At 43.3% G+C, this 26,769-nt stretch overlaps 1 protein-coding gene across 11 annotated transcripts in view; it reads right to left on the bottom strand.

Moving 5' to 3' along the window:
• Positions 1–5,037, bottom strand: part of CCDC88A (coiled-coil domain containing 88A) — a 117,249-nt gene extending 112,212 nt beyond the window's left edge. For 3 of the 11 annotated variants that reach the window (XM_048518304.1, XM_048518335.1, XM_048518345.1), the window contains exons 1-2: positions 3,733–4,627; positions 3,532–3,632 (exon numbers count right to left, since the gene is read on the bottom strand). In XM_048518304.1, coding sequence (XP_048374261.1) covers positions 3,532–3,632; positions 3,733–3,795 — 164 coding nt within the window. In that variant the 5' untranslated portion in view covers positions 3,796–4,627. Of the gene's footprint in view, positions 1–3,531; positions 3,633–3,732; positions 4,629–4,651; positions 4,677–4,756 lie in introns of those variants that run through there. The other 8 variants (XM_048518373.1, XM_048518381.1, XM_048518390.1 and 5 more) reach the window with 6 other exon arrangements.
• Between the last annotated feature and the right edge of the window lie 21,732 nt (positions 5,038–26,769).

Genomic DNA, 26,769 nt, shown 5'->3' with positions numbered 1-26,769 from the left:
TTAGTGAGAGGTCCGCTGGTTAATGTTTATACTGATAGCAAAAAAAGGCTTTGCCTCAAGCTTCCAGTTCTCTTTGATTTACTGCACAATTCAAATATTGTTTTAAATAAGTGTGAAATTATTTCCTGTGTGTGTGTCAAGTAGCATCAAGTCACTTCTGCCTTTTGGTGATTTTATCAATTAATGATATCTAAAACATACTATTGTTAACAGCTTTGCTCAGGTCTTGCAAACTGAGGGCTGTGACTTCCTTGATTAAGTCAATCCATCTCATGATTAAGTCTTCCTCTTCTGCTGCCTTCAACTTTTCCTATTGTCTTTTCCAGTGCATCTTGTCTTTTCTTAATGTGACCAAAGTATGACAACCTCAGTTTAGTTGTTTTAGTTTCTAGGGAGAGTTCAGATTTCATTTGATCTAGAACCTACTTATTTGTCTTTTTGACAATCTACGGAATCCAGTCTCTTCAAACACTACATCTTACATACCGTGTAGGTCCATATTACCAAAGGCATCTTATATTTAACTATAACTTCACCTGCACTTGTCTAGGAACTAGACATTAAAACTAGGAAGCAAGGCCTATCTATAACAACCTAAGTATTACCACTAAATTGGTTACTCACAATGTCCAGGTGTGCATTTAATACTTCATCCATGGGTGACTGGATAGAACAAACAGGATCCTTTATCCATGGGTGGCTGGGTAGGACAGATAGGACTAGAGCAGGGGTAGGGAACCTGCGGCTCTCCAGATGTTCAGGAACTACAATTCCCATCAGCCCCTGTCAGCATGGCCAATTGGCCATGCTAGCGAACCTGCGGCTCTCAGATGTTCAGGAACTACAATTCCCATCGAGCCTATCATGAGCTGCAGGCCATGCTGGCAGAAAACTGAACTGAGAAGGCAATTCCCTGAGCTGAGAAGCACTGGTATTCTGAACCTAGAAGAGATTTGTGCTGTTTTGTAAAGTATTGCAAACTATTAAGTGAGGATTACAAACTATTATCAGGAAACCAACAGCACAGTACACAGAAATCCATCTTTCAAATCCTTATAAAGCGACTTGGAGGCCTGTTCTATTGGACTGGCTTTGATCACTAAGCCTGGAAAGCTTCTGCTGAATTCCAGAGAAAGATAATACTATTTACTACTGGAAGTCTATTCAAGTCTATAGTGAAGTAAGAATCTGCATAGGACTCATAATTCCATGATACAGATTCCCACAAAACTAGCTTCCATTCATGATCTGATCTACATATGTTAATCACAAATAGCAAATGTTGATATGAACTTATTTGAAGAAGCTGTCTTCACACACTGAAGGGCTGCACATATCACTGGATCTTTTAAACTGGAAGAAGGAATTGAACCTTGACCTTTCTGCATACCAAGCAGATGCCCCAACACTAAGCCATCCCCCCACTGCTCTTTCAGAAATATTTTTACTGTCTTTACAATACCTATGTGAAATACAGGTTCGTATCAGTCTGCAGTTCTATGGATGATATTCTGAAACTTCTTTGGAAATAACGATGTATTATTTACTATTTTAATGTTATTTATGCTGTTATATACAGCTTTGAGACCTTTGCATGAGAAGTCTCATTTTACCACGCATCTTTTGACTGGCTGATGTAGAAACAACTTCTGCCCAAATCTGAGTGGAAGCATTTTGACAACAAAACTCCTATGAAAATCAAACAAAACCCTTTTAGATGAGAGAATAAAACAATATTTTCAGTCAACTACAATCGCTTTGCAAATAATTACTAATGGGCAACTAATTCATCTCCATGACTTCTAGGGCTGTTTTTCTTGCTATTTCAGCACATTCATCTCCTCCCTAAATCAGCACCCATAAAAAGTTTTCTAAGCAATTCTGTATCAACAGACCCAGCCAGTCCATTAATCAAAGAGCACCAAAATTCTACCTTTACCCAAGAATTCTGAAAGGCAACTAAATCTGCAAGTATTCCAAGGCTCATCCTAACGGCTCATCATTCCTGTAACCACGAGAGAACGGACCACAAAGCAAATAAAGCATAGCAGCTGAAGTATAAAGTAGTAATAAAAAAATAAACAAAGAACAACTGAAGACCTGGCTGGTATCTTTACTGAATCGACACTGAAAGAAATACATTTGCAGAATTTCATTAATGGGTCCTGCCTATTTTCCATAGTTTTTAAACAGCAACATTCTCTGAAGCTAGTTCCAATAGGGTGGATCCAGTCACCCTCCAAGGAGCCCTCCTCCAACTTTAGGTACTCTTCCTCCAATGGAAAAGCCTCATAAGTTGGAGGAAGGTTTTCTTAGGCTGGAGGAAGGCTTCCAACTTTGCAAAGTTGAACAGCAGGCATGGGATAGGATCCACCCCCATGTCAGTTACAAATATGCCCATTGCAGAATACTAACAAATTCTATATAGAACCATCAAATGCACTTAAGTCAGAAGTGTTAATTTCAAATTTTTCCTGCTAGAAAAATGTTATTGGTATTCATTCAACAAATGTATTTCCATACATTTATGATAATTTCCACATTGGGTCACAACAGCTTGCAAGCAGTGATTCTTGGGTGACACTACAACACAACAGAGTACACAAAACAATAACATCAAAACTTTCATATCAGAAAGTCTTGCCAACAAATTTAAAGTAATCCAATACTAGACACACACATTCTTTCAAAAAGTAAGAGTAGCCCGCTTGTTGTGGCAATGTTTATCCTAATGGAGCCAGCACTCTGCTTCAAACAGCACCTACATGATATAGTAAAATTTTCTTTCCACAGTTTACTGCTTGTCTAGATCTTTTCCAGTGGCACGTGTGACTTTTCATACAGTATCACAAAGAGTCCAACATGCTAACCCATGATTTCTTAATCCATTTCTTTTAGCTTTATTACAGATCACTATTAAATTATGCCGTTTGAAACAAAATCAATACTATGATTGGTCAGTAGGAAGGTCTAAAAAAAATATCTCTTTGTTTTGAGATATTAAAAATTTATTACAGATCAAAATAGTACAACTTAGACTATAGTCAGTGACTTTTCTTGGAAATGGTTGCAGATAGAACCAGACTACAATTCCACTTTGATGTAAGCCAATCCCATTGATCAACAATAGGTAGCTCATTGTACATAAAGACTGTCAGTCTGTTTCTTCAAAAGACCATTTAACTGCATACTGAATTTAACATCAAATATAAAGTGGCGCTCCTAAGTTAAGTAGGAACTAAAAATTGATCAATCATACTGTTATGGACAGTGTAGATTAAGCACTTAGCTTTTTACCCAACAATGGAGGTCTGTTTCTTCTTGTATTTCACAACTCTTCAGTTCTCTCAGAAATAGAAAAACAGCAGCCAATTTCAATGATATAGTACTTTATCATAAAAGTGAAGGAACACATTAAGCTTTGTTCCTATGGAATTTGAAAATATTATTACAATTGTTAATGCATTCTTAGACCAATCACTAATTAACAGCATCCTCTAAGAAACTGAAGTACAGAGTAAAACAGCTTACATTTGCAGCATGACTTCATTCAGGAAAACTCCGTCCACAAGCGCAACATATTCCTCCAAGTTGGTTCCATTTCCTCCAGCTAACGGTCCAAATGTCTTAACCTACAACACAATCATCATGATACTGACTTAATTTCAGTTATTACAGCATGAAATGTTATCCTTTTAAAGAATCTGCTAGGAGTGAGGAATAAACGCTTACCCAGGTAACAAGAGGGCTGGTCATGAAGAGCTCCAACAGAGGCGTGAATATTTCGTTTTCCATGCTTTATAATTAAGAGGGTTTTTATTAAACCAGGACTAAAAAAACGGAGAGATTCGGTGCCTTTCGTTGCAGTAATTCCGTGAAATGCTCCACGATTTCAAGAAAAAATATATATCCAAGGCAGTTCCCCCAATACAATTTAAAAAGTAGTCAGGCTATCGGTCAAAAGAGCTTTCTCTTCCTCGTCCAGAAAGGGAACAATCAAGAGGCAGTCCACGTTCATTTCTGGTTGTTTTTCTTTATTTCCACCAAATGACTCCTTCTTCCTCCTCTCTCCGTGCCGAAGAGGAAGCAAGAAGAGAAAGAAAGGAAGGACCTTACTAAGATCCTACATCAGCCGCGCAAGCAAGCATGCATTCCCCCCCACTCCGCCTCGGGCTGCAGCACCAGCGAGCCAGCAGCCGGCGTGCTCCAGGGGGAGACACGCCAGTGAAACTCCTCTCAGCTAATTACCCCTGACCCACCAAGAGCGTGCCAGCCGCGGGGAGGGCAGCAGCGACCTCCTCCCTCATCAGCCCCCAACAAGTCTCTCTTCCTTGCAGGAACAACCATTCACCCAAGGCCAGCTCAGAGAGAAAAACCACTCCTCTTTCCACCGAACTAGCACTGATCTTCCTTTTCTGCAGACAAGAGGCGCCCGGGCAACCTCGCCCACTTTCCCAGGAAACAGGGGCGCGCTCTCTCTCTGCCACCACCACCAGATATCTGGAGGTGCCTCCCCGACTTGCCTTTTCAAAAATGGTAGGTCAACTACTGCTAGCAGGACCCCACCCGTTGCCTATTCCTTCATCCCCCCCCCCCAAAAAAAACAGCTGCTTCAGCCTCTCCCTTCCTTAGTTTTGCCTAGGGAACTCACCGCCACTTCAGCCCCTCACCCAGTCAAGCCTTTTCTCCCCACATTCCCCTCTTTCTGCTTCCTCGCCCCACCCCCCAGCAGCCACACCTCCCCTCTTGTCTTTACCCCCTCCTTTCAAGGAACTAATTCTCCCCTCGCGGGGGAGCTATGGGGCGAGTTCTCCCCACAAGCTCCTCTTCCTCTTTCTCGCCCTCTCTCCTAAACTAACGGCTACGAGGCTTCAAGGGAGCCGCATCGCGCGCGCGTCCCCCGCCGTCGCCGCCTTTCCGTTCTCTATAAGGGGGAAGCTGGAATATCCCTCCGCAGCGCGGCACGGGGAAAGAGAGGGAGATCCTTTGGCAATCACGCGGCTTCGGTTTTTATCCGTCCGCCGCTGGACTGGTTCAGAGGAATTAAGGGGAAGCGATGGAGGGGTGAACCGCTGCATGGCGCGCTCCCGAACGCGAGCCAGCTGCAGTAACAGGAGACGGGAGCGCGCCACACAGACAGCAAGGAGGGCGCGCGCTCTCTGAGGAGAAAGCTTAAGAGATGTCAGATGCTCTCCACCTTTTTTTTGGGTGGGGGGGTGGGGTGGTTAGAGCTATGTCATCTGGCCAGCCATTGCCTGGGCTACATGTGGCTGTGTATGATTAATTCCCTGTGGATTCTCCTGACGGAAGGAGGTTAATGTTATTACCCTCCCGCACCGTTGCATGCTAGCACAGAATTAGATGTGTGAGAACTATTCTCAGTGACATGCTGAAACTGAGGCGAAAAGGGTATATTGAACATAAATGGCAGACGGTGGATGGCTGGAAAGAGGGTATTATATTCTGGGCAAAACTATGGTGGAGATGCAGCCCCCCAAAAGAACACAGATTTCTTGTAAAACAGGAAAGATGGTCAAGATTAGTGAGGAAAGGGGAAGAGAAAGACAGTACATCCATTTATTTCTTAATACAATGGCTAGGAAAAGCCAGAAGAGTGTGTGTATTTTTCACTGTGTGTAGGTGTGTATTGGGAATATGGGCTTTATTTGAGCACAGGTTCAAAGAATGGACATTGAAAACCAGGTGTATGTTTGCCTATTCTTTGAACTCAGTCACAGTGTTCCAACATCAGGAAGCATAAATCAAGGTAGGGATACTGGCTGTTGTGGGTTTTCTGAGCTGTGTGACCATGGTCTGGTAGGTTTTGCTCCAAACATTGCACCCACTACCAGATCACGGCCACACAGCCCAGAAAACTCCAAACAGCATGTTGATTCCAGCCGTGAAAGCCTGAAAAGGTAAGACTATGAAGAGCAAGGCCAGCTCAAAGTTGCATGGTGAGATCACCTTCAATGCCTTTTAGGTTGCCAACTCTGGCTTAGGAATTCCTGGATATTTGGGTGCAGTACTGGAGAAGGACTTCCAAAGCTGCAATTTTCTCCAGGGAACCTGACCCAGTGGCGTAGCGCCAAGGGGACGAGGATGGTGGGGGTGGTGCGTGATGCAGGGACATCGTGGGGCGCAGGGCACATGCATTCCGCAGGTGCAGTTCCCCCTTGCTATGGCTCTGATCTGTCCTCTGTAGCCGAGAGATCAGTTGTAATTCTGGGGGAACGCCAGACTCAAGAAGGAGGTTGATAACTCTAATGTCCCCTGCACCAAGTTCACTGCCCCCTCTGTTTGCAAGAAGAAAAAGAGTTGGGTTTTATACCATGCCTTTTCTCTACCTTTATGGAGTCTCAGATCAGCTTACTTGCCTTCTGTTTCACGCACGCACACACACACAAAAATAGCAGGCACCTTGTGAAGTAGGTGAGACTGAGAAAGTTCAGCGAGCCCAAGGTCACCTAGCAGGCTTCATTTGTGGGTGCAGGGAATCAAGTGCGGTTCTCCAGATTAGAGTCTACTGCTCTTAACCACTATGCACACTAACATGCCCTTCCTTCTAGAGGAGTATGATCTACATGTGGTACTTTAACAGTGGAGTCCTAAACAGGATTATACGCTTTCAAGTCAATGACGTTAGAAAGGTTGTAAGTCTGTCTGAGATTCCACCACAATCCTCCTTGGCTGCTGGATGCTTACATATAAATGAATACACAAGTAAATGATTAGTAGTCCAAGGGGTCATTGCCACTCCCTTGCTTGTGAGCAAGCACCAGTGGCAGATCAAAGGAGCAAGGAGAGAGGTCTGGCAGCAATGTTTGGCCCCTTCAGCACATGCAGAATAATGCACTTTCAATCTGCTTTCACAATTGTTTTCAAGTGGATTTTGCTATTCCGCACAGCTTCAAAGTGCATTGAAAGTGGATTGAAAGTGCATTGTTCTGCATGTGCAGAAGGGGCCTTTGCTACCTGCTGTTGCATGGTGGCAGACCTTGGGATCAGCAGGTAGTCATGGCTCAGCATCAAAGCATCTGCTTGGTGTGCAGAAGGTGCCAGATTCAATCCCTAACATCTCCAATTAAAAGGATCAGGTAGCATTTGATGTGAAAGACATCTGCATAATACCTTGGACAGCTGCTGTCATTCAGAGTAGGCAATACTGACCTTGATTAGCCACATGTCAGACTCAGTATAAGGAAGCTTCATGTGTTCAACACATGCAATTATAAAATATATATGTTTGATGACAGCCCAACTAAGTGTGTTCACACAATCGTTTCCTACGAGCAAGTAATTCTGAACAATCTGTTACCGCTAACAGGAATTTCCACAATTGTGCCAGTCATGGTGAAGATAATTCAGTTTGATAAAATCAGAACAAAATAAGAGCTTATATCCAGTTAGGCTTATATCCAGTTGCTGGTGTTTGTCCAAGGCATTAGGGGGTAGAGATTCCTAGTGGCTTCTAGACATCTGTTTGGTGGAAAAGTCTAGAGGGGTCTTTCCCTTGTTTCTGCAATCCTTGGACAGATGGCAGCTATATCAGACTTTTTTCTGGTGTGGAGGGAAGAACCACTTTACTGCCATATGCTCCAAAATAAACATATCCCAATATTTCAGATGTATACAAATGAATGCTGATAATCATATTTAGGGAACTATCAACACTTGCAGATACAGGTCTGAGTTTTCTGACATGCACAGGATTCATTTGGGACTATAATTCATATGTGAAATGTCAACAATCAACATTTTTTTTTAAATATGGCACTGTGGGCAATTATACACTCTTCACAGAATGTAAAATTTTCATTCAACCTGCAGAGAGGTAGTAGGCTGGCTGCAGAAAAGTAAATGAGACTGAATTAATTGCTTTGTCTACATGGTTAAAATTATTGAACTCTTGTGTATAAATGCTTGAACCAAGGAGATTTTATGTAGATAGTCACAAGCAGAGGTGGAATTCAACCAGTTCTCACCACTTCTCTAGAAGTGGTTACTAATTTTTTCTGAGTGCTGAGAAGGGGTTACTAAAGCAACCTCCCTGCCCAATAGGGACTGGAGGTGTGTGTGTGCGGCGGCGCCACTGTTTGAATCCCACCACCATTGGAACCTGTTATTAAATTTTTTGGATCCCAACACTGGTCACAAGTACTTGTATGCAATAGTGATGAAGCAGTTTACAAAAATCTCACATGAGATGAGAGAGCTAGCTTCTTTTCACATTGATGACCCAGATCAGCCCCCCTCCCGATGTGTTTGCCCCCATCTGCTAGAGTAAGGAGTACCCTGCTGGCAGATAGGGTAAGGAAGCCGGTGTCTGGGTGCCCCACAGCTCCAACGCAGTAAAACCTGTGAAGGGGGGGGGGCAGGTTCCACTATAGTTGGTTTCCACCTGGGCTTCCAAACCATGGATGCCGCAGCCAGCACCTTGGACTTATGCCACCTGAAAGGGTTACATAACTCCCTTTAGCTGTATAGAGGGCTTTCAGGTGGCCAGGGATTTTTTTTGTTTTTGCTGACTCCAGGGACAGAGTGAGGGGGAACTGCACCTGGTGCGCGCCCCACGCCCCTCCAAGCCCCCATCCGCTCTGACCACGCCCATGGAACGCCCCGGGAATGGGGTGCGTCACGCACACACACACACCCCGGCGCTATGCCACTGGCTGACTCCTTATACTGCCTGAATGCCCTCTGGAAATGACTTGGCAGCATGGTGTGGTAGCGCAGCGCAGCAGAAACCATCCCTGGCCACTGGTGACTTGTGGATTGGGAATGTCATCAGAAGCTCTTTCCCCTCCTTTACAGCAGTATGTAGCATTCCTCAGGTTCCCTGTAGCTTTAAAAGTGTGCAGTGGATTGCAAAGGCTAGAAAGTAACGGCTGAAAAAATTCCAAGTTTACACTTTTAACCCAAATATAAAGATGGTATCTATGTTCCTAATTCTTCAAATCAAGAACAATCCGCTTCACCAACCTGTTCTTCTCCACATGAAAAGAAAATCGCTTTGTATGAAAGGAAAAAAAATAAATTACAGATTGAAGGCAAACCCACATTTAAAATCAGATTTCAAATAAAAGAGAATTAATGGTGCTGGATATATTTATTTTTTGCAAAAGCTAAAGCTTGATCTTTCCTATTGCAATCAAATATAGATCTAGTAAGAAGAGAAAGATAATCTTTCTCTTCCTTACTAACAAATTAGGTATTGTTGGAAGAGTGTTACTCTGAGGTTACCAGATAAAATGAAAATGAAAGGGAAGGCAAGAAGGAAGGAGAGAAGGTTGTAAAATCTTGGACTACAGTATAGGTCTGGCAATACATGAGTGAAATAACTGCCAATAAACTTCTAGCCCTTGAAGGCAACTACAAAAGCATTTTTGTAAAAGCCTGAATGACTGTCCTTGAAGCGATCTTTGTCTGGCAATGCTATACAGTACACAATTGTACATGCAAACGCTACAGAACTTCTCCAGCTCATCAGCTTGTAAGTTTTCATCAGGCAATAATGACATAGGTCATTTCCTGGTTTTTAAAGACCCATTAAGAGATGCTGCTGGTAGAAACATCAAGTCATGGGCTAGCAAAAAGGAACTGGTTTCTTGGAAACAGTTCATGCTGAAATCTGTTTTTTAGATCTGGTTTTAGACATGACTTTTTCCAGTTTTCTATAAAATGAAGACTATGTGGGATACCTTCAGTGAACAGTACTGATCAATTGTAAATTAATCATTTTATTCAACAGATTACTAGTTGGCTGGAAAACCTCCAGATCAAAAGAAGGTAAAATTCTCTGTCCAGCTATCTACCTCCAAAGAACTATTGACCTCTAGTATGACCAAGAAACTGGATCAGGACAAACTAAACAGGCTGCAGTCTGGGGCACAGTTGAAAAAGTGCTACATCTGCCTCATCCCATATACTGATGAAAATGTCTTTTAGCTTCTCTCCTACAAATGAAGGATTGCTATTGCCTCCAAGCCCTGACATAAACAGGTCAGGCTATCCTGATCTCATGAGATCCCAGCGGCTAAGCAAGGCAAACTCTGGCAAGAATTTGGATGGGAGACCTTCAAAGAATACCAAGGTCATGATGGAAAACCACTTCTGAATGTCTCTTGCCTTAAAAACCTCACCAGGGTCATCATAAGTCAGATGTTACTTAATGGCCAAAAAAATGAACTCCAATTAAGATAAGGTAAAGTACAGCATTTAAGAACACAGCTGCACTGAGTGCAAACTCTGCCCATAACTCCTCTCTGGCTTTTACTGAAAAGGATCCCGGGGCAGTGTGACTATGGCCAAATCCCCACTGGGAAATTCAATCTAGATCAATCCAAGTTTGAAAATAAACTGCACCTTTTCATTGAGGTTTCAACCGCCCCACCACAGCAAGTTTCCAGCGAAGATTCAAGAAATGTAACAATCCCCACTACCACGCGGTCGGCTTGGCAGGTCTCTTCTGATTGGCTGTTGTGCCATGTTGGGGCAGGAACGTTTTTTGTTCTCCCACAAAAATATGCTGACGTTATGACGTCAGCACATCTCCCCCGCCCAAGTTTCTGGTTGGTTATCGTTCGCTCATGCTCTCGCGAGACCAGCACCACATGTACTGATTGGTTGTAAGGCATTTGCGTCATGCTCCATGGTGGGAAATTTGAACCAAGCCCCACCCCTGTCCCTTGTGCTTTTAAAAGGCTCTGGGGAGGATAGAAGCTGGGCTGCAGGGAGGCCAGGGGCAGGGTGGGGCGCAGTGAGCAGGTGGGCGTATGCCGTTTTGTCACGTGGGGGAGGCATCCAGCCAAAAGGTGTGCGCCTGGGGACATGAGTGTTCCCATGTCCCTAGACTGGTACGCCCCAACCCAAACTCTTCTTCTTCTGGGGGAGAGGCAATTCAGTGGGCAGATTTAGTGTTTTCAGATGGGTTTTACGGAGTGCACTAGTAGGGGAGGACTCAAGCCCTGGCTGAGGCCCAGTATTATGACCCAGCCCAGTATTATGACCCAGCCCAGCATGGCCAGATGAGAACTGTGGGAGAGTGCACAGATTTGATCCCAGAGTTCCAGGCAATGCCTGTGTAACCCAACTTAAATTCCAAGGGGGATATTATTCTCAGTTGAAAACTAAAAGAGTTCATTTTTTTTTAAACAGTGTGAGCCTTCCTTGTAACACTCAACACTTACAAAAATTACAGTAAACAATTCTCCAACTTGTTCTTTCTTTTCTCTTATTTCTATCATAAGAGATTACATACAGAACAGCAATCAAATACTGAAAACAATAATTAACATACAATAGTTCATATAATAGCATGAACTGCGGGCTTGGTGTGGCTGGATTGAACTTTATACTGCTGGCTGATCCTCTGTAGTTCCACCTCCAAAGTCACATCGACTTTAGAGTCAGAGGCAGCAGTATAAAGCTGGATCCTGCCAGGTTGAGTCTGCAGTTCAATGCTGGACCCAAACAGGCTGCAAGCGAGGGGGGCAGGTGGTGGGGGAGAGTGGTTTTCAGTGCTTGCTATAGGTACACCCCTGAGAACAATGGGCGATGTTGGAATGCCCATTGAATGTACAGAGAACCAGGAATGCTAATTGGCTTGCATGGGTTCCACTGCCATATATTACTGCGCACAAAAATTACAATGAGTTCAGAATGAATGTCGAATGATGGTCTCTTGGCATAAACAGACTGTTCTGGATGTGTCATAACAGTGATTAGAATGGAAGGATGGTCATCCCAGTCCCAGAACACTTCTGTCTCATGAAGGAGGCTATAGGGCCGTGGTGGCAAACCTTTGGCACTCCAGATGTTATGGACTACAATTCCCATCAGTCCATAACATCTGGAGTGCCAAAGGTTCACCACCAATGCTATAGGGAGTTCTGTTGGATGCCCTCGCATTTGATCCCACCCCAGTGGCCTGCTCTTCTGCTGGTAGGGGTGGCCAGGGGAGCCCTCAGCTGTGTGGCTAGGCTGCTGGAGGTATAGCTACCAGTAAGCAGAGGTCAGTTGCAATTGTACAAACTGTCTTTGACATCTCCCTGTTCCCTTTCTGAGGTGATGGTGTAACCTCCTTCTGTGGGTTCTGTGGGGCAGAACCTGGAATGAGTTGCAAAGAACCAAATTTAAACAACAAAATGGTTTACTTTTCTTTACAATTAACACTTTTAAAACATCAACATTTAACGTTACAATTCAAGGTCCTGTTCAGGTTGCATTTCAAGTCCTTCTATTTACAGTCTACTGATATTGCCAAGTCCAAATCTTCTTTGCAAGTTGGCTGGCTCCTGAAGACTCCAAGGGCTTGATGAACAGGTTGCAACATGATGAAGGTCTCCAGGAGAACTCTCACCCATTACAACCACAAAAGAAAACCCTGAAACAATAAACTCCAACATTTACAACACAGCAAAACAACAACTACCTTCCCAGTAGTTCCCAACAATATTGAAATTACCTTAACAAGGTGTTAAGGGCTTATAGAAATCAAGGTCCGAGTCTGGTACCCTTGTTCTTCTGCAAAAGAGCTCTTTCAGCCTCTCTGCTGCTCCGAGTCTCCACCCCTTACTGGGTCAACCCATTCTGGGCATGGGGGTTACAATGGCACCTTTTGCACTAGGAGGTCTCCATGGAAGAGTTATTGCTGGGGACCTTGCCATCCCGATCAGCTATCCGGAGACTTGTGACAGGAGTCAGGACTCAGTCCCATTAAACATCTGTTTGGGAGGGTACAGTGCAGTGTCTTGACATGGTTGCAGCCTTGAAAACCCAGTTCACATTATTTTTTCCTACTGGCCATCACTAACCAAACCTTTCAGGGAGCAAACTAACAGCCCCACAGTTATACCAGTGGCCAGCAACTGAAGCACTGGTGGTCCTCAAGTTTGCAATGCCATATGAATTATACCTGATTTAAACAAGGGAGTTGGTTGGCGCCCACAGTTCAACTAAATGGTATTGAGTAAAATTGTTCCTTAATATTATATTCATGTAGTCATAATATTGTATGCATCCATTCATAATATTAATTCAAAAAACACATAGGGGGATATTTTGTTGTCTCTAGTCCTGTGCCCTAAAGTCAAAAATCAAAGGCTGGGGTCCAAACGAATAGTGCCATTAACCCAAAGGGGCTCTAAACTTGTATTTAAGCAGCCCTTACCACCACCACATGACAAACAGCTTTTGAAATGGAAGATTCATAAAATGGTTAGTGACATGAGATTTAAATCAGCTGCTGGAGAAAAAAAAACTTTAAAACTCATTGGGCTAGGAAAATTGCAACCACCCCCCGAATAATCTAATCTTCCTTTTCTATAACTTCACAAAACTAATTGCTTAACATACAAGTGAAGAATTCAGCAAGAAACAGATCCAGTCAGATACTGATCCATGGACCAGAACCTGCTTTGATCCATCCAGTTAACAACGCTAAAATGCCACAATATTTTTTCATTCATTCCAGTCCAGAATCACTGGGCACACTCAACAAAACTATAGCAGAGATGGCCAATGACTTCTGCTGGATAAAAACCAAAACACATAATAGAGTTCTGATTCTTCACCAACACAGTTGTTGGAACAGAAGATAAGAAAATCAGAAAGCTAGGAAAGTTGCAACTGCCCCCCAAATAATCTAATCTTCAGCTTATTCTATTTTTAATAATTTGAGGTTGGCTTGTAGATACAAATTTCGACCAACACAGTTTATTTTCAATTTTTAAAAAACTAAAATTACTGAAACCAAACAGCCTGACTGTATAAGACAATGTGTCAAAGCAACCAATAAAATGGCTGCCCAGGTCCTAATGTCAGTGATATGCCATTTCCACACAGATTCCTTGCCCCAGGGAGGCAAAGGTTTTTCATGTTTACCCAAAGCATCATGGTGTATTTGTGTACTTCCAGGGCTTCACTGGCTTCCTATTGATTTTACCCAGATATATTTTCCCCAAAGGTTTGGGAATGATTGCAACAAAGCCTGGGTGGCTGCTGTGCGAGTCAGAAATTTTGGCTTTTTCCAATCCTGACCACCACCACCACCACCACCACCCAGCCATTTCCCCCCACTGCTTGTTTTTGTTTGTTTTTGCATTAATTGGGGACTGAATATCATTTTATCAATATGATTTTATAACCATATGTGTGGCAGGTTCTCTGAATTTACAGCTTACCTTTTAAAATATTAAAACTGAGAATTCGAAGAACTTGTTACATATACTATCATAATGTATATTAGAAGGGGGGGTAGACTGAAAAAGCCCTGATAGTGGGGGGGCATGGCAACTGCCAGAAGTTTGGGAGAGGAGAATTGTGGGGAAACCTGCTGTGTGTGAACCCGGTTGCTGCTGCGTGCATTGGCAGCGGCAGCAGAAATGGGGAGACTACACATACTTGACCCTGTTTGTAATGCACCATAATGAGATTTGAGAACATGTCTTTTGCACATATGCAGGAAAGTGATAATAACCATTCTGTTGTTGTCATAGCAGCAGAAGTATTTTTTTCTCCTTTGCAAAAGAGCCTCCCTAAGCTGGTGGAGGCAGTATAGTGACTAGGATCAAGGAGATCTACGGTTGAATTCCTGCTCTATCTTGGAATGTTGCTGTCTGACCTTGGGCCAGTCACACATTCTTATCCTAACCTATCTCACAGCATTGTTGTGAGGATAAAATAAAGCAATGCGCAGTATAAGCTGCTTTGAATCCCCACTTGGAAGATAGACAGGGTGTAACGTTTGGCAAAAACTATGTTTACTCTTGCTTTGACTGGTATTGCTACAAGTCTGCATACTTGTCGATAATGTCAAATAATTCTAAAAGTTTAGTGAGCTGGCAAGGCTTTTCAGATTGCTGATTTTTCTTCAGCAAGGCTTGTGCTTCTGTATGTCTAAATACTGAATGGGGCAATTCATGCAGATAGGAATAAGATTCTGGGCACCATGTACTTGGGTTTTATCTTTTGACAAAGTGCATCAGGAAAATCTTCAAAGAAAATAAACTGACATGAAAGGATAAGTTATCTTCTGGAATTATAACTGACTAAAGGATAAGGAGGACTAAGGGAATAACTTTGTGGAAGAGTGAATGATGTAAAGGTGGGTTCCCATGGGAGTCTGTCTGCCAGGCCCAGGAGGGATAAGAAAAATAGTAGGAGGGGACAGTTAAGAGCAATTGGAGTGATCTGTTGCCGGCCTCTCCCCTCCTCAAGCCTGCAAATGGTTGTCCTCCTGTGTTTTTCTGAAGCAATAAGCAAGCTTTATGAGTTCAATTCTGTTACACCCAAGGAAAATAAATAGTTTTTTAAATGTCTGATTTGCTTTAAAGTCTGCATATACAGAATTGCATTAAGAAAGTGGTCATGGATCTGATTTCTCCTCTCCTCTCCTTCCCTTCAACACATGTACAAAAGTACTTGTTACATTTATTTTCTGCCTTTCATCACAGAACTCAGGACCTCATACGCAGGGGGTCCCTAGAGGTCTCTATCCAGACACTGACTAGACTCAGACTGACTAAGCTCTGCAGAGTTGTGTCTATGTACCTTCACATCATACTTCTTTCCACTTTTTTTGGTAATATAATGGACAAATGGTCCTCTACCGCCCACTCCCCCCATAATTAAAATATTCTGCTTTTAGGCTATTCCCCCTATACATTGTTTCTTTTTGTTCAAGGTTCTTCAAGTGAAACAGTAGGTGAAAACATAATTGTATACAAGAAAATATCAGACATACAAATTTTGCTTTGAAATTATGCAGGTAGGCCTTGCTTTTGAGTTTGCCTGCCATGATCGACACTTTAAAGTTAGCCTTGGCAGACAGAAAACCCCATGAGGTCACTGTGGAAAAAAAGACGGCTGTCTCACCAGAAGCACACAGAAAGAAACTGTTTTTTCCTCTCTCTGTTGTTTAAACAGTAAAATTCTCAGTGTCCACCATGCACTCAAAGGGATCATAAAATTTCTGGAGGGGTATTCTGTGAGACAAAATATAAAATACATCCAGAGTGAAGAAATGTTCAGATAATTTTTCTTCCAGTCTTCTTGAACTGGTAGAGTTCTTAAAAGACCAAAAGCACTGGGCCAGGCTGCATGCATATACTCTAGACAAAACACACTCTCTCTGCAGATCCAGAAGCAAAGGAAACTAGAAAACAAACCATTTCTCTTTTCTGCACCAAGAAGGCACGAGAAAAGAGGTTGTGTTGATTTTTATTTTATTTTATTAGATTTGGTATCTTGCCCTTTCCCAGCACAAGGCCAGAAGTAAGAAGAGAGGGGAAAGCAAGTAGGTGAAAGTGCTCTGACTGGATCACTCTAATAGGATGAAGAAGTAGGCAACAGCTGTGTGTTCATTCTGACCGTTGTATTTTGTGTACCCATCTACAAGGCTGTGGTATAATCTACACTCATCTCAGGACTTATCAAGAGGTGTTCTTCCATAATGCTCCATCACCACCACCATCATAATTTCATAAATTATAAAACACCACTTGCCCCAGGTCTTTTGTGGTAGATCAAGGAGTTACCTGGGCTTTCACACTGGGGAAGGCACTTTGTGACAATACTGACAAGGAAGTGAACAGGTCATCCCTGTCACTGCATTCATTATTGCAACTGATCTGCAGCATAGACAAGAGCATGGCTAACAGAGTAGGACAAAGACTGGAAGTTATTCCATTGGCAGATGTTCTTAAGGAAATTCCACTTCTGTTTAAACCAGTTGTTCTGAACCTTCCTAATGCCTCGACCCTTTAATACAGTTCCTCATGTTGTGGTGATCCCCATTTTACAGATGGAGAACACTGATGCAGAGAGTCTTAGGCAACCCCTGTGAAAGGGTTGTTTGACCCCCAAAGGGATCCCAACCCCTAGGTTGAGAACCACTGGTTTAAACAGACATCTGTAACTACAGTAATTACAGAATGCCATGACTACTTCGTTGACAAGAGCTAGTAAAAGACTCAGAATTGCTCTAATGATAATATAGCTGCATTGGTTCATTTAGAGTAAAAGGAGATTAGACAGAATTATGGAATGAGATGTCTATTAATGGCCACTAGCCAAAATGATGGGAGGGAATGTGCATACCCAGAGGCAATACCAGGGGAAAGCCCTGGCTTCTACAACCTGCTTGCTGACTGTAGAGGGTAAAGGATTGGGCACTGTAGTGTAAATGCACCAATGGTCAGTTCCAGTGGCAGCAGGGTACTTCTTTTGTTCTCAGGACTGTTCTTGTCTTTAAATGTGACCAGGCATACCTTCTGTCGTGATTATCTGCAGAGGTCTTGTTTCCATAGTCTTCCCTTCAATGTGATCAGATCTGAAAGAGTGCAAAGCAGGGCTATCTGTACTGGGTCACCCATCCTACAGCACTCTTAACCTCTGGAGATTATTGTGCTCCCTCTGTACACTGTTTCCATCATTGGGGTGAAAATGTTTTTTGCTTGCCAATGATGTTTAGCAGTTATGGTACTGGACTAGGATCTGGAAGACCCAGATTCTGATCTCCACTCTGCCATGGTAGAGCACAGCCTAAACCACCTCATAGGGGTCGATTCCTCACAGCATAATTATACCAGGTTACACTTGGTATTTAAAAATCCAGGTCTATTTTATCCTGGTTTCTCCCTTCGCATGGGTGCCCATTTCTGTGAAGGAATCGAGTTAAACCAGAAGGAAATACCCCAATTTCTTTAACATGAGCCAGTCTTTTTTTGTTTTTACAACGCAAATGCATCACGCGTGCTCGAAAATCCCCGGTATGCTGCATTCTGATTGGCTCTTCCCATGCCCCAAAAGCAATGCTTCTGATTGGCGGATCTACAACAACTGCAGGAAAACCAAGCAGGACACCTTTTCTCTAGCTTTGGAAAGGAGCTAGTGCAGCGAGCAACACAGCAAGCACTTTGTGCTATACAAAGTACAAATTTTTGACCAATACTGGGCAGAGCACTATGTCCCATCCACATTTAAATGTGTGCAAGAAACCACAGCACAAGACATTCCTCCCCCCACCAATATACCAAATAATATTTGACTTGTCTTTGGGGCTGTCACAGGGTGAGAGCATCATGCCAGGCAGGTGCTTCCCCACCCCTCCCCCTAGGACCTCATTGGGAATGTGAGCCTGGAGCTGCAGGGCTGGGCTCTCTGGGCTGTGGCTCAGCTAGCGAGTGGTGCTTGGCGAGGGAACAGGCTGGCTCCTGGAAGAGCTGTCAAATGGAAGAAAACTTGCTTGGGGAACGTTTCAGAAAGGGCGGGCTGCAACTCAGCAGAAATGAAACTGACATGATGTAAGGCAGGGAAATCAGGTGGCAGGGTGGGAAAAATAAATCGGTTTTGTTCCCAGGATGTTTTCATGGAAGTGATTCAATGCGAGATTTTGGGGAAAGATTGACATTTTAGCAGTTTTTGAAAAACCCGGGAAGAGGGAAATATCGTGGGACAAACTCGTTTTAGAATCAGGAACTGTGCAAACTTCTTGGCCAAACCGGAATATTTCTCTTGCTCAACTGGGATATTTGGACTGTGCGGAATCGACCAGGGTTGCTGAGAGGAAAGGAGGAGGATTTACTCCATCACAAGTTCCTCGGAGGATGGGCAGGATAAAAACGTACAGCTAACTAATTGTGGTGTCTATTCAGCTTGTCGGTTTCAATTGTTTTTCATTGCTATAGATTGTGCCCTTTTCTGCCCAAGCGATTTAAAACATTTCCTGCCATAATCTGCAAGTTCCCCCACCCCGGACCCTACCGCCAGGTTTGGTTCCAGAAATGTTTCCTCTTTACTTTTCCTTCGTTGTTTTCATGAACACTTCTCTCATTATGATTTTCCCAAACTGTTTCTGAGCCAGCTTCCCTTGAGCATGTGATCATATTGATTTGTTGTTTCTTTGTCTGCCCCACCAAATACCCAGCTTCTATCCATGTCCTCATGGAGTTACCAAACTTCCCCCTCAGCCATTTCCTCTTTTCTTTGGTTGGTTATTTCTCCCTGTCCCCTCCCTCCAGCCATTTCCCCCCTTTCATTTAAAAATCTTTTTGGTGTAAGGTTGACAATAGAGCACTAGTGCAAATGAATGAGTGAAAGCTACACTAACCTTTCTGTTGCCGCAGAAAAAGACTAGGGATTGCTGAAGAGATGCTGGTCTTTCCCATGCGTGCTGGAATCCATCTCATTGCAGATGGACTTTAACCACACATGGAGAAAAAATGCTGAAATCATGATAGAAATGTGAATGGAAACCCAGCCAAATATGTTGCAAATTCACATAAAATTCCACAGGCTGCACACTCTAGGGCTATACCATGTTGTGCCCTCCAGCATTTCACCATTTTCACCCATTCCAACCATTTTTCCCTCCCTGCACATTTTCCTTGACCAAACAAAATAAATATATTTGGGCTGCTTTTTTTCTCGGGTGTGCAATAGTTTGATAGTCTGATGCTGCATATGTGCAAATGAAAGTGGATTAATAGATTGGGCCTTTGGATTTTGCGGTAACATAAGAACATAATAAAGTGTGGCAAGGGAAGTGGGGGGAGCGCATGCAGAGAAGTGTAGTGGTGGATTGCGCCTTGCTTTGTGGCATCCATTTTGAGTGCAAAGTTTTCCAAATGCAAAGAGGTGGAAGGGACATGTTTTTGAGGGCAGGACCTTTGAACAAAAGAGTTTGCAACTTCTGAATGTTCTCCCAATGCAGAGATTTTCAAACGTGCAATAAAGCCACTCAGCTGGAAGTCCAGATCAAAGAATCTCAAGAAACATGGGAGGCAGGTTTTCAAAAAGAGAATCACAACCACAGTGACCACTCAGTGGACTGAACAGGGGCTACATATGCATATTAGCAATTTAGCAATATATCACATAATCTCTAAAGCACATGCACAAAAAAATTCCCTAAGATAGGGTAAAGGGGTCCAGCATTATCATCCACAATCACATCAATGATGCGGTGGCCCCCACCTCGTCCAGTGCAGACAAGATGAAACTGATTAAAGTAAACAGGAAACAATGTTTTGAAGGGAAGCTTAGGGACAAAAACCATGGGAAACAATTGGATCGACAACGCCTAAAATATGGGGCAATGTGGAAAAGACCAGAGTTTTCAGTTGGGATTTTACTTTATGTTGCAAGCAGAGATCCCTTTTTATAAGAATATTTTCACCATCCCTACATGGTTCCATAGTGTGGATTTTTTGATCTGCATGGTGGTGTCAAGTTCAAAATAAGATATAGTACTGTTTATTCAGAAATATGTCTCACTAGTTTCAGTGGAGCTTATTCCCAGATTAGCATGTATAGGACTGTTGACCTAAATCTTTCCAAAAGCTTCATATTATCCTTGTCACTTGAATTCATGATCATCTAGCCTTCATTTGGCATCCTGGATCCTATTTGAAATAAGTATCAAGTGCACCATCAGTGGACTCAACAATTTGCAAAAATGCAGAAAGCCTTAAGGTTATGCATTCAGAAAGACGATTAAGATTTTAATGACTCGGGTAGTGTGGGAATAGATATTGTTAAGGATGATTCAAGCTTGTACATTTTCATTTGAAAACTTAAAGACAAAATGTACAAGACCCTACAGTTGTTCCTGGAATCAGAATATTGGTATGTGTGGGGATGCTAATAAATGTTGGCAGGTTTTTACAATGAATATTAATATTGTTTTATTATTTACTTCACTATTTACTTTGTTTATATCTCATCTTTCACCCCAACAGGGACTCAAAGCAGCTTACATCCTTCTCCTCTCCATTTTATCCTCAGAACAACCTTGTAAAACAGGCTGAGAGCGTGTGATTGGCCCAAATGTTACACAGCTCCTTGTACTGTCCAAGTGTATTCCAGATTCCAAACTTCATGTTTTGAACAAATATTTAATGCCTCACACATCTCCACTTAAAAATTAAGTGTGTGTGTGTTTGTGTGTGTACGCATTTGTTACATGCTAGAACTTTTGCCAGGCTTAGAATCAAGTTATATTATGCCTGGCAGAAGGTAGTCTGCTGTGGTTGATATTCATATTCTTCCCTGTCCTGAACACAAAGGGCAACAACAGATGTTTACCTATTAAAATGAATACAAGCAGGGAATCAATGAGGACTTGTGAGGCGGAGGAGCATTTTTTGCTCCTTTCCTCTGCCAGCCTCTTGCCTAGGGTTGCCTGAAGATTTGAGGGTGGAGCCTGAGAAGGGCAGGACTTGGAGAGGAGTGGGGACTATAAGACCATGGTGTCTACCTTCCAAAGTGGCCAGGTGAACTCATCTCTGTCAGCTGGAGATCCTTTGCAATCCCAGGAGGTCTTCAGCCACCACATGCAGGTTGGCAACCCTACTCTTGTCTGCATTTTGTGGCACCAACAGCTGGGTAATCATAAGTGGTTGGGTGCTCAAAGTGCATCTTTAAAAATTTTAGCCATCTTGGAGGGTAATGTTTATCTGATGATGAGACATGGCTTGGGGCCTAAGGTATGCGAGCCACCACTAATCACATGGCTGGCAGGGTTTCTGGTCTCTCCTGGCACTCTCCTCTACTTCCTCTCCACTTTTCCTCCCTTCACATTTGCCCCCATCTCGGGCCATCCCTCAGTCCTCTTGCCTAACTGGCTGCACACCCCACCTGCTCTTTCTCATCCTCTCATCAGCCTTCCCTTATTTCCCCCCCCCCTCTTATGTTCTGTATACTTCTGGTTGGGCACATGTTTTGATTGCTATACCTAACTCAAATGCTGCCGCATTGTGTGGGTGTTGCTGTTCTGAGCTTGGCGTTTTTAAAACTCTTCATTGCCGGGGGCAGGAGTTGAGATTTTGTGACTTGGCCCTTCTTTTGGGTGGAACTCCCAGCCAGGAGAGGGCAAACATTGCCTCCTGGGCTGGGTAGCCCCAGCACCCAAGAGCAGTACAATGGCTGGCTTAGAGGATAGACCCATAGGCCAGGTGTGGCTGGCTGACAGCATCTGCAGCCCCAAGGGAGCAGGCACATCCCTGGGCTTACAAGGAAGAAGCTGAAAGAAGAGGTGAGGGAAAGATGAGTTTCATTCCAGTAGAGAAAAATGGGGTATAAAAACCCCATTTTAAAGCCTGACCTAGCAGCTCGACCCTAGGTCAGGCTTTAGAATGGGGTTTTTATACCCCATTTTTCTCTACTGGAACTCAAAGAAGTTTACAATCACCTTCCCTTCCCCCTCCCTCACAATAGGCACGTTGAGAGGTAGGTCGGGCTGAGAGAACTGCAATTAGCCCAAGTTCATCTAGCAGACTTCATGTCGAGAAGTGAAGGAACAAACCTGTTAATCAGATTAGAGTCTGTTGCTCTTAACCCCTATGCCATGCTGGCTCTCTTTAAATGAGGTGGTGCACAGGAAAGGGGGGGAGCAGGCTGAAGAAGAACAAATAGTGCAGTGCGTGAAGGAGGCATGGAAGTGAATTTGAATTTTTCTCATGGAATGTTGAGGCTACTTTGCATTGGTGAGAAGCAATAAAGAAGTAGCTGTTGGAGAACCTGCATCTGAAATATCTTTGTGCCAGCTACAGAATTATGTCCTCTACCAAGTTTGCTGTGAGCTCCCATGCTGCAAACCCCTAGAATCCCACCAGCTGTCCCACCAGGGGCCACAGATTTTCCTTTTGCAAACCTGGTTTCCCTGGGTTTGTACTAGTGTTGACGGGTTCCCCCTGGCCACCAGTAGGTGGGGAGGGTAGTTTTGTCAGATCCAGGTTGGGAAGCTCCTGGACATTTGGGGATGGAGCTTGGGGTAGACAGGAACCTCCGCGGAGTGCAATGCCATACAATCCATCCTCCAAAGCACCCATTTTCTCCAGGGCAACTGGTCTCTGTCATTTGTTGGTATCTCATCTGGAGATGAGATTTAATTCTGGGGGATCCACCTGGAGGATGGCATCCCTAGTTTGTACTCATGTGTGGCCTTATTGTATTGAGGGGGGGGGGGTATTATCAGCACTCTGAAGCCATGTTTGCAATTAGATATATGATACAAAACTGCTTTGTACCATGTCAGAAAACCAAGTTACTGTTCTATCTAACTCACTATTGCCTACTTTTGAAGCAATACTCTAGGGCAGGGGTTCCAACTTGGTGCTTCAGATGTTCATGGACTACAATTCCCATCAGCCCTTGCTGACATGGCCAATTGGGAGCTGGTGGGAATTGTAGTCCATGAACATCTGAAGCGCCAGAGTTGGACACCCCTGCTCTAGGGGACTCACGTAGATAATAGTTTTTCTGCTACCTGAGACTATCAGGAATTGAGCCAATATGTGAAATGTTATTCTTTTGTTAAGCTGCAGCCTCTTACCAGGGCAAGCTTCTAAACAGTTAAATTGGGAGGGAACTATTGAACTGCTTCTCCCAGCCCTTGTTGGTTTGGGGAAATAGAATGCAGCTCTTACACAGTCACTGTTGCTTAAGAAAGGAAATGAATCACTTCAGCACATAGCTTTGTATGCATAAATCAGACTGGTATTTTGATTCATTGTTCATATTTAAATGAACAGCTGCTTATTTGCCGGAGAAACGAATGAAGATTGTGCTAAGTGAGAAACAAACTATAGATTGTGCTAAGTGAGAAACGGCTATACAGTGGGGCTGTAGTGTGGTCTCCTCGCATTTTTCTGTTTACATGCGAGGAGACATTATCTGCCTGCCCCAAAGCTGCTTGCATTATCCCTGAAATCTGCCTCCATCCCTGAAGACTGGAAGATGGCCAATGTCACACCAATCTTTAAGAAAGGATCTAGGAGGGACCCAGGAAATTACAGGCCAGTCAGTTTGACATCTGTTCCTGGTAAATTAGTAGAATCTATCATTAAAGATAAAATTATTAAACATGTAGAAAAGCAAGACCTGCTGAGGAAGCGTCAGCATGGCTTTTGCAGAGACAAGTCCTGCCTTACAAACTTATTAGAGTTCTTTGAGGGTGTAAACAGGCATGTGGATAAGGGGGAATCAGTGGACATTGTCTACTTGGATTTCCAAAAGGCTCTTGACAAAATTCCTCACCAGAGACTGTTGAGAAAACTCAGCAATGAAGGAATAAGAGGGGAAGTCCTCCTATGGATTAAAAACTGGTTGAGGAACAGGAAACAAAGGGTGGGTATAAATGGGAAGTTCTCACAATGGAGAGATGTAGGGAGTGGTATCCCCCAAGGATCCGTTTTGTGACCAGTGCTCTTTAACCTATTTATAAATGACCTGGAAGTAGGGGTGGGTAGCGTGGTGGCCAAGTTTGCAGATGATACCAAATTATGTAGGGTGGTGAGAACCACAAAGGATTGTGAAGAGCTCCAAGGGGGCCTTGGTAAATTAGGTGAGTGGGCTAAGAAATGGCAAATGCAGTTCAATGTAACAAAATGTAAAGTGATGCACATAGGGGCAAAAAATCCAAACTTCACATACACGCTACAGGGGTCAGTGCTATCAGTCACAGACCAGGAAAGGGATTTAGGCGTCTTAGTTGATAGTTCCATGGGAATGTCAACTCAATGCATGGCAGCTGTGAAAAGGCAAACTCTATGCTGGAGCATAATTAGGAAAGGAGTTGATAATAAAACTGCAAAGGATTGTCATGCCCTTATATAAATAGCCGTGAAGATGCTGTGACTGCACTTGGAGTACTTTGTGTTCAGGTTCTGGTAAGCCACATCTCAAAAAGGATACCTCAAAGAGAGATAGAAAAAAGGGTGCAGAGAAGGGCAATGAGGATGATTGAAGGGATTGGGAGCCCTTGCTCCTTACATGAGGAGAGGCTGCAGCGGCAGGACTCTTTAGTTTGGAGAGGAGGCGTCTGAGGGGGGATATGATTGAAGTCCATAAAATTATGCATTGGGTAGAAAATGTTGACAGAGAGAAATTTCTCTCTCTTTCTCACAATACTAGAACCAGGGGGCAGACATTGAAAATGCTCGGGGGAAGAATTAGGACGAATAAAAGGAAACACTTCTTCCACATAGCGATGTGATTGGTTGTTTAAGGAATATGCACTGCCACAGGAGGTGGTGATGGCAGCTAACCCTGGATAGCTTTAAAAAGAGCTTGGACAGATTTATACAGGAGAAGTCGATCTATGGCTACCAATCTTGATCCTCCTTGATCTCAGATTGCAAATGCCTTAGCAGACGAAGTGCTCAGGAGCAGCAGCAGCAGCAGCAGAAGGCCATTGCTTTCACATCCTGCATGTGAGCTCCCAAAGGGACCTGGTGGGCCACTGCGAGTAGCAGAGTGCTGGACTAGATGGACTCTGGTCTGATCCAGCAGGCTAGTTCGTATGTTCTTATGTTCTTATGCTGAAGTGAAGCTGAAAGACCTTTGCTTTTCCTGGTTCTCTTAATTCTGCCTATCAACTCCTTCTTGAAGGCACATATCTCATCACAACCATAGTTTCAAGATAATATTGTATATGTTAATATTGTTGATATGCTATGTTTAGTGATGTTTGATGATTGATAAGCTGGGACTATGGTTTTGGGGTACTTGTTGTTCATATTTATTTATTGTTCATATTTGATTTTGTTATTCTGTTTTGTTGGCTGTTAGCCGCTCTGAGCCCTATGGGGGAGAGCGGGGTACAAGTCCAATAAATGAATGAATGAATTAATGAATGAATTAATGAATTCTCTAAATTGCAGTTATATCAATATACCTGTGATTGCAGTTACATCAATATTCTAGTCTGTCCCAAAATGATTCCCCCACAAATGAAAGAGGCAAAGCAATTCCCTGGACCACACACTGATGAAGGGGACCATATGCTAGTTTCCCCTCCCTTCTCCTCTCTCTCTCCCTCCTCCTTCTGCTGCTGCTGCAGGAGAGGACAGACTCTTGTTTTAAAATAGAAACTTTTTTGAAATAAAGTTTTAAGACTCTCTCCTGATCATTGGGAGGTTGTAAGTAGAGTGGTGGAGGTGTGGTGGAGGTGTACTGTTCCTTCCAAAAGCCAACTCCCTGTTATTATTATATTGAGATATTGAAATCTCAATTTTAGCATTTAGAGAAGCAAGAAGGAGCTGACAACATGGAAGAGGGGGCAAGGGGGAAAGAGTGCGTGTCAAATAAGAGAATGAGAAGGGTGGAGCTAAATAGGCTTGCTGTGGGTGGAGGGAACATGCCCAGGTTAGGCCCGCTCTGGCCCCTAAGCAAATTAAAAGTTCTGCTAGAAGCAGTGTCACTTGCTGTGGAGAAAATGGAAAGTGAAAGCGAGGCTCAAGGAAATATGTCTGTACAAGAAATCTTGCTGCAACGGACATTTGCCCCCATTATGCAGCATACACCTTGTGCATAATCGGCCAATAGGCACTGACAGGACAGTTGTACTTGTCTAGGATCACTGATTTTAATGAACTTAGAAATGTGCAACTCTGCAGGATGTTACAGTTGAGCCTTAAATTACATAAGCAGTGTTGCTGTCCATTCTTACATAGCAAGGTTCAAGTTCAGTAGCATCTTAAAGACCTGACCTAAATGGCCCAAGCTTGCAGGGTTGGCCCTGGTTAGCACTTGGATGGGAGACCATTATTACTATTTGCATTGTGTGAAATAAATTACTGACAGTACATGAACAATATTTATTCTCATTCTGAAAATTAAATTTTGTATCCCTGTATGTCTAAGTAGTATTTTAGTGGTAATATAGCCAATATCAACTGCTTGGTTTTGAAGTTTTAATTTAATTTTGAAAAATACTTGGATGGGAGATCACCAGGGAATTCCAGGATCACTATGCAGAGGAAGGCA

This window comes from Sphaerodactylus townsendi, linkage group LG01 (assembly GCF_021028975.2).
Source record: "Sphaerodactylus townsendi isolate TG3544 linkage group LG01, MPM_Stown_v2.3, whole genome shotgun sequence".
Classification (NCBI taxonomy): domain Eukaryota; kingdom Metazoa; phylum Chordata; class Lepidosauria; order Squamata; family Sphaerodactylidae; genus Sphaerodactylus; species Sphaerodactylus townsendi.
The sequence above is the reverse complement of the archived record's forward strand: the minus strand, read 5'-3'. Positions and strand labels throughout refer to the sequence as shown.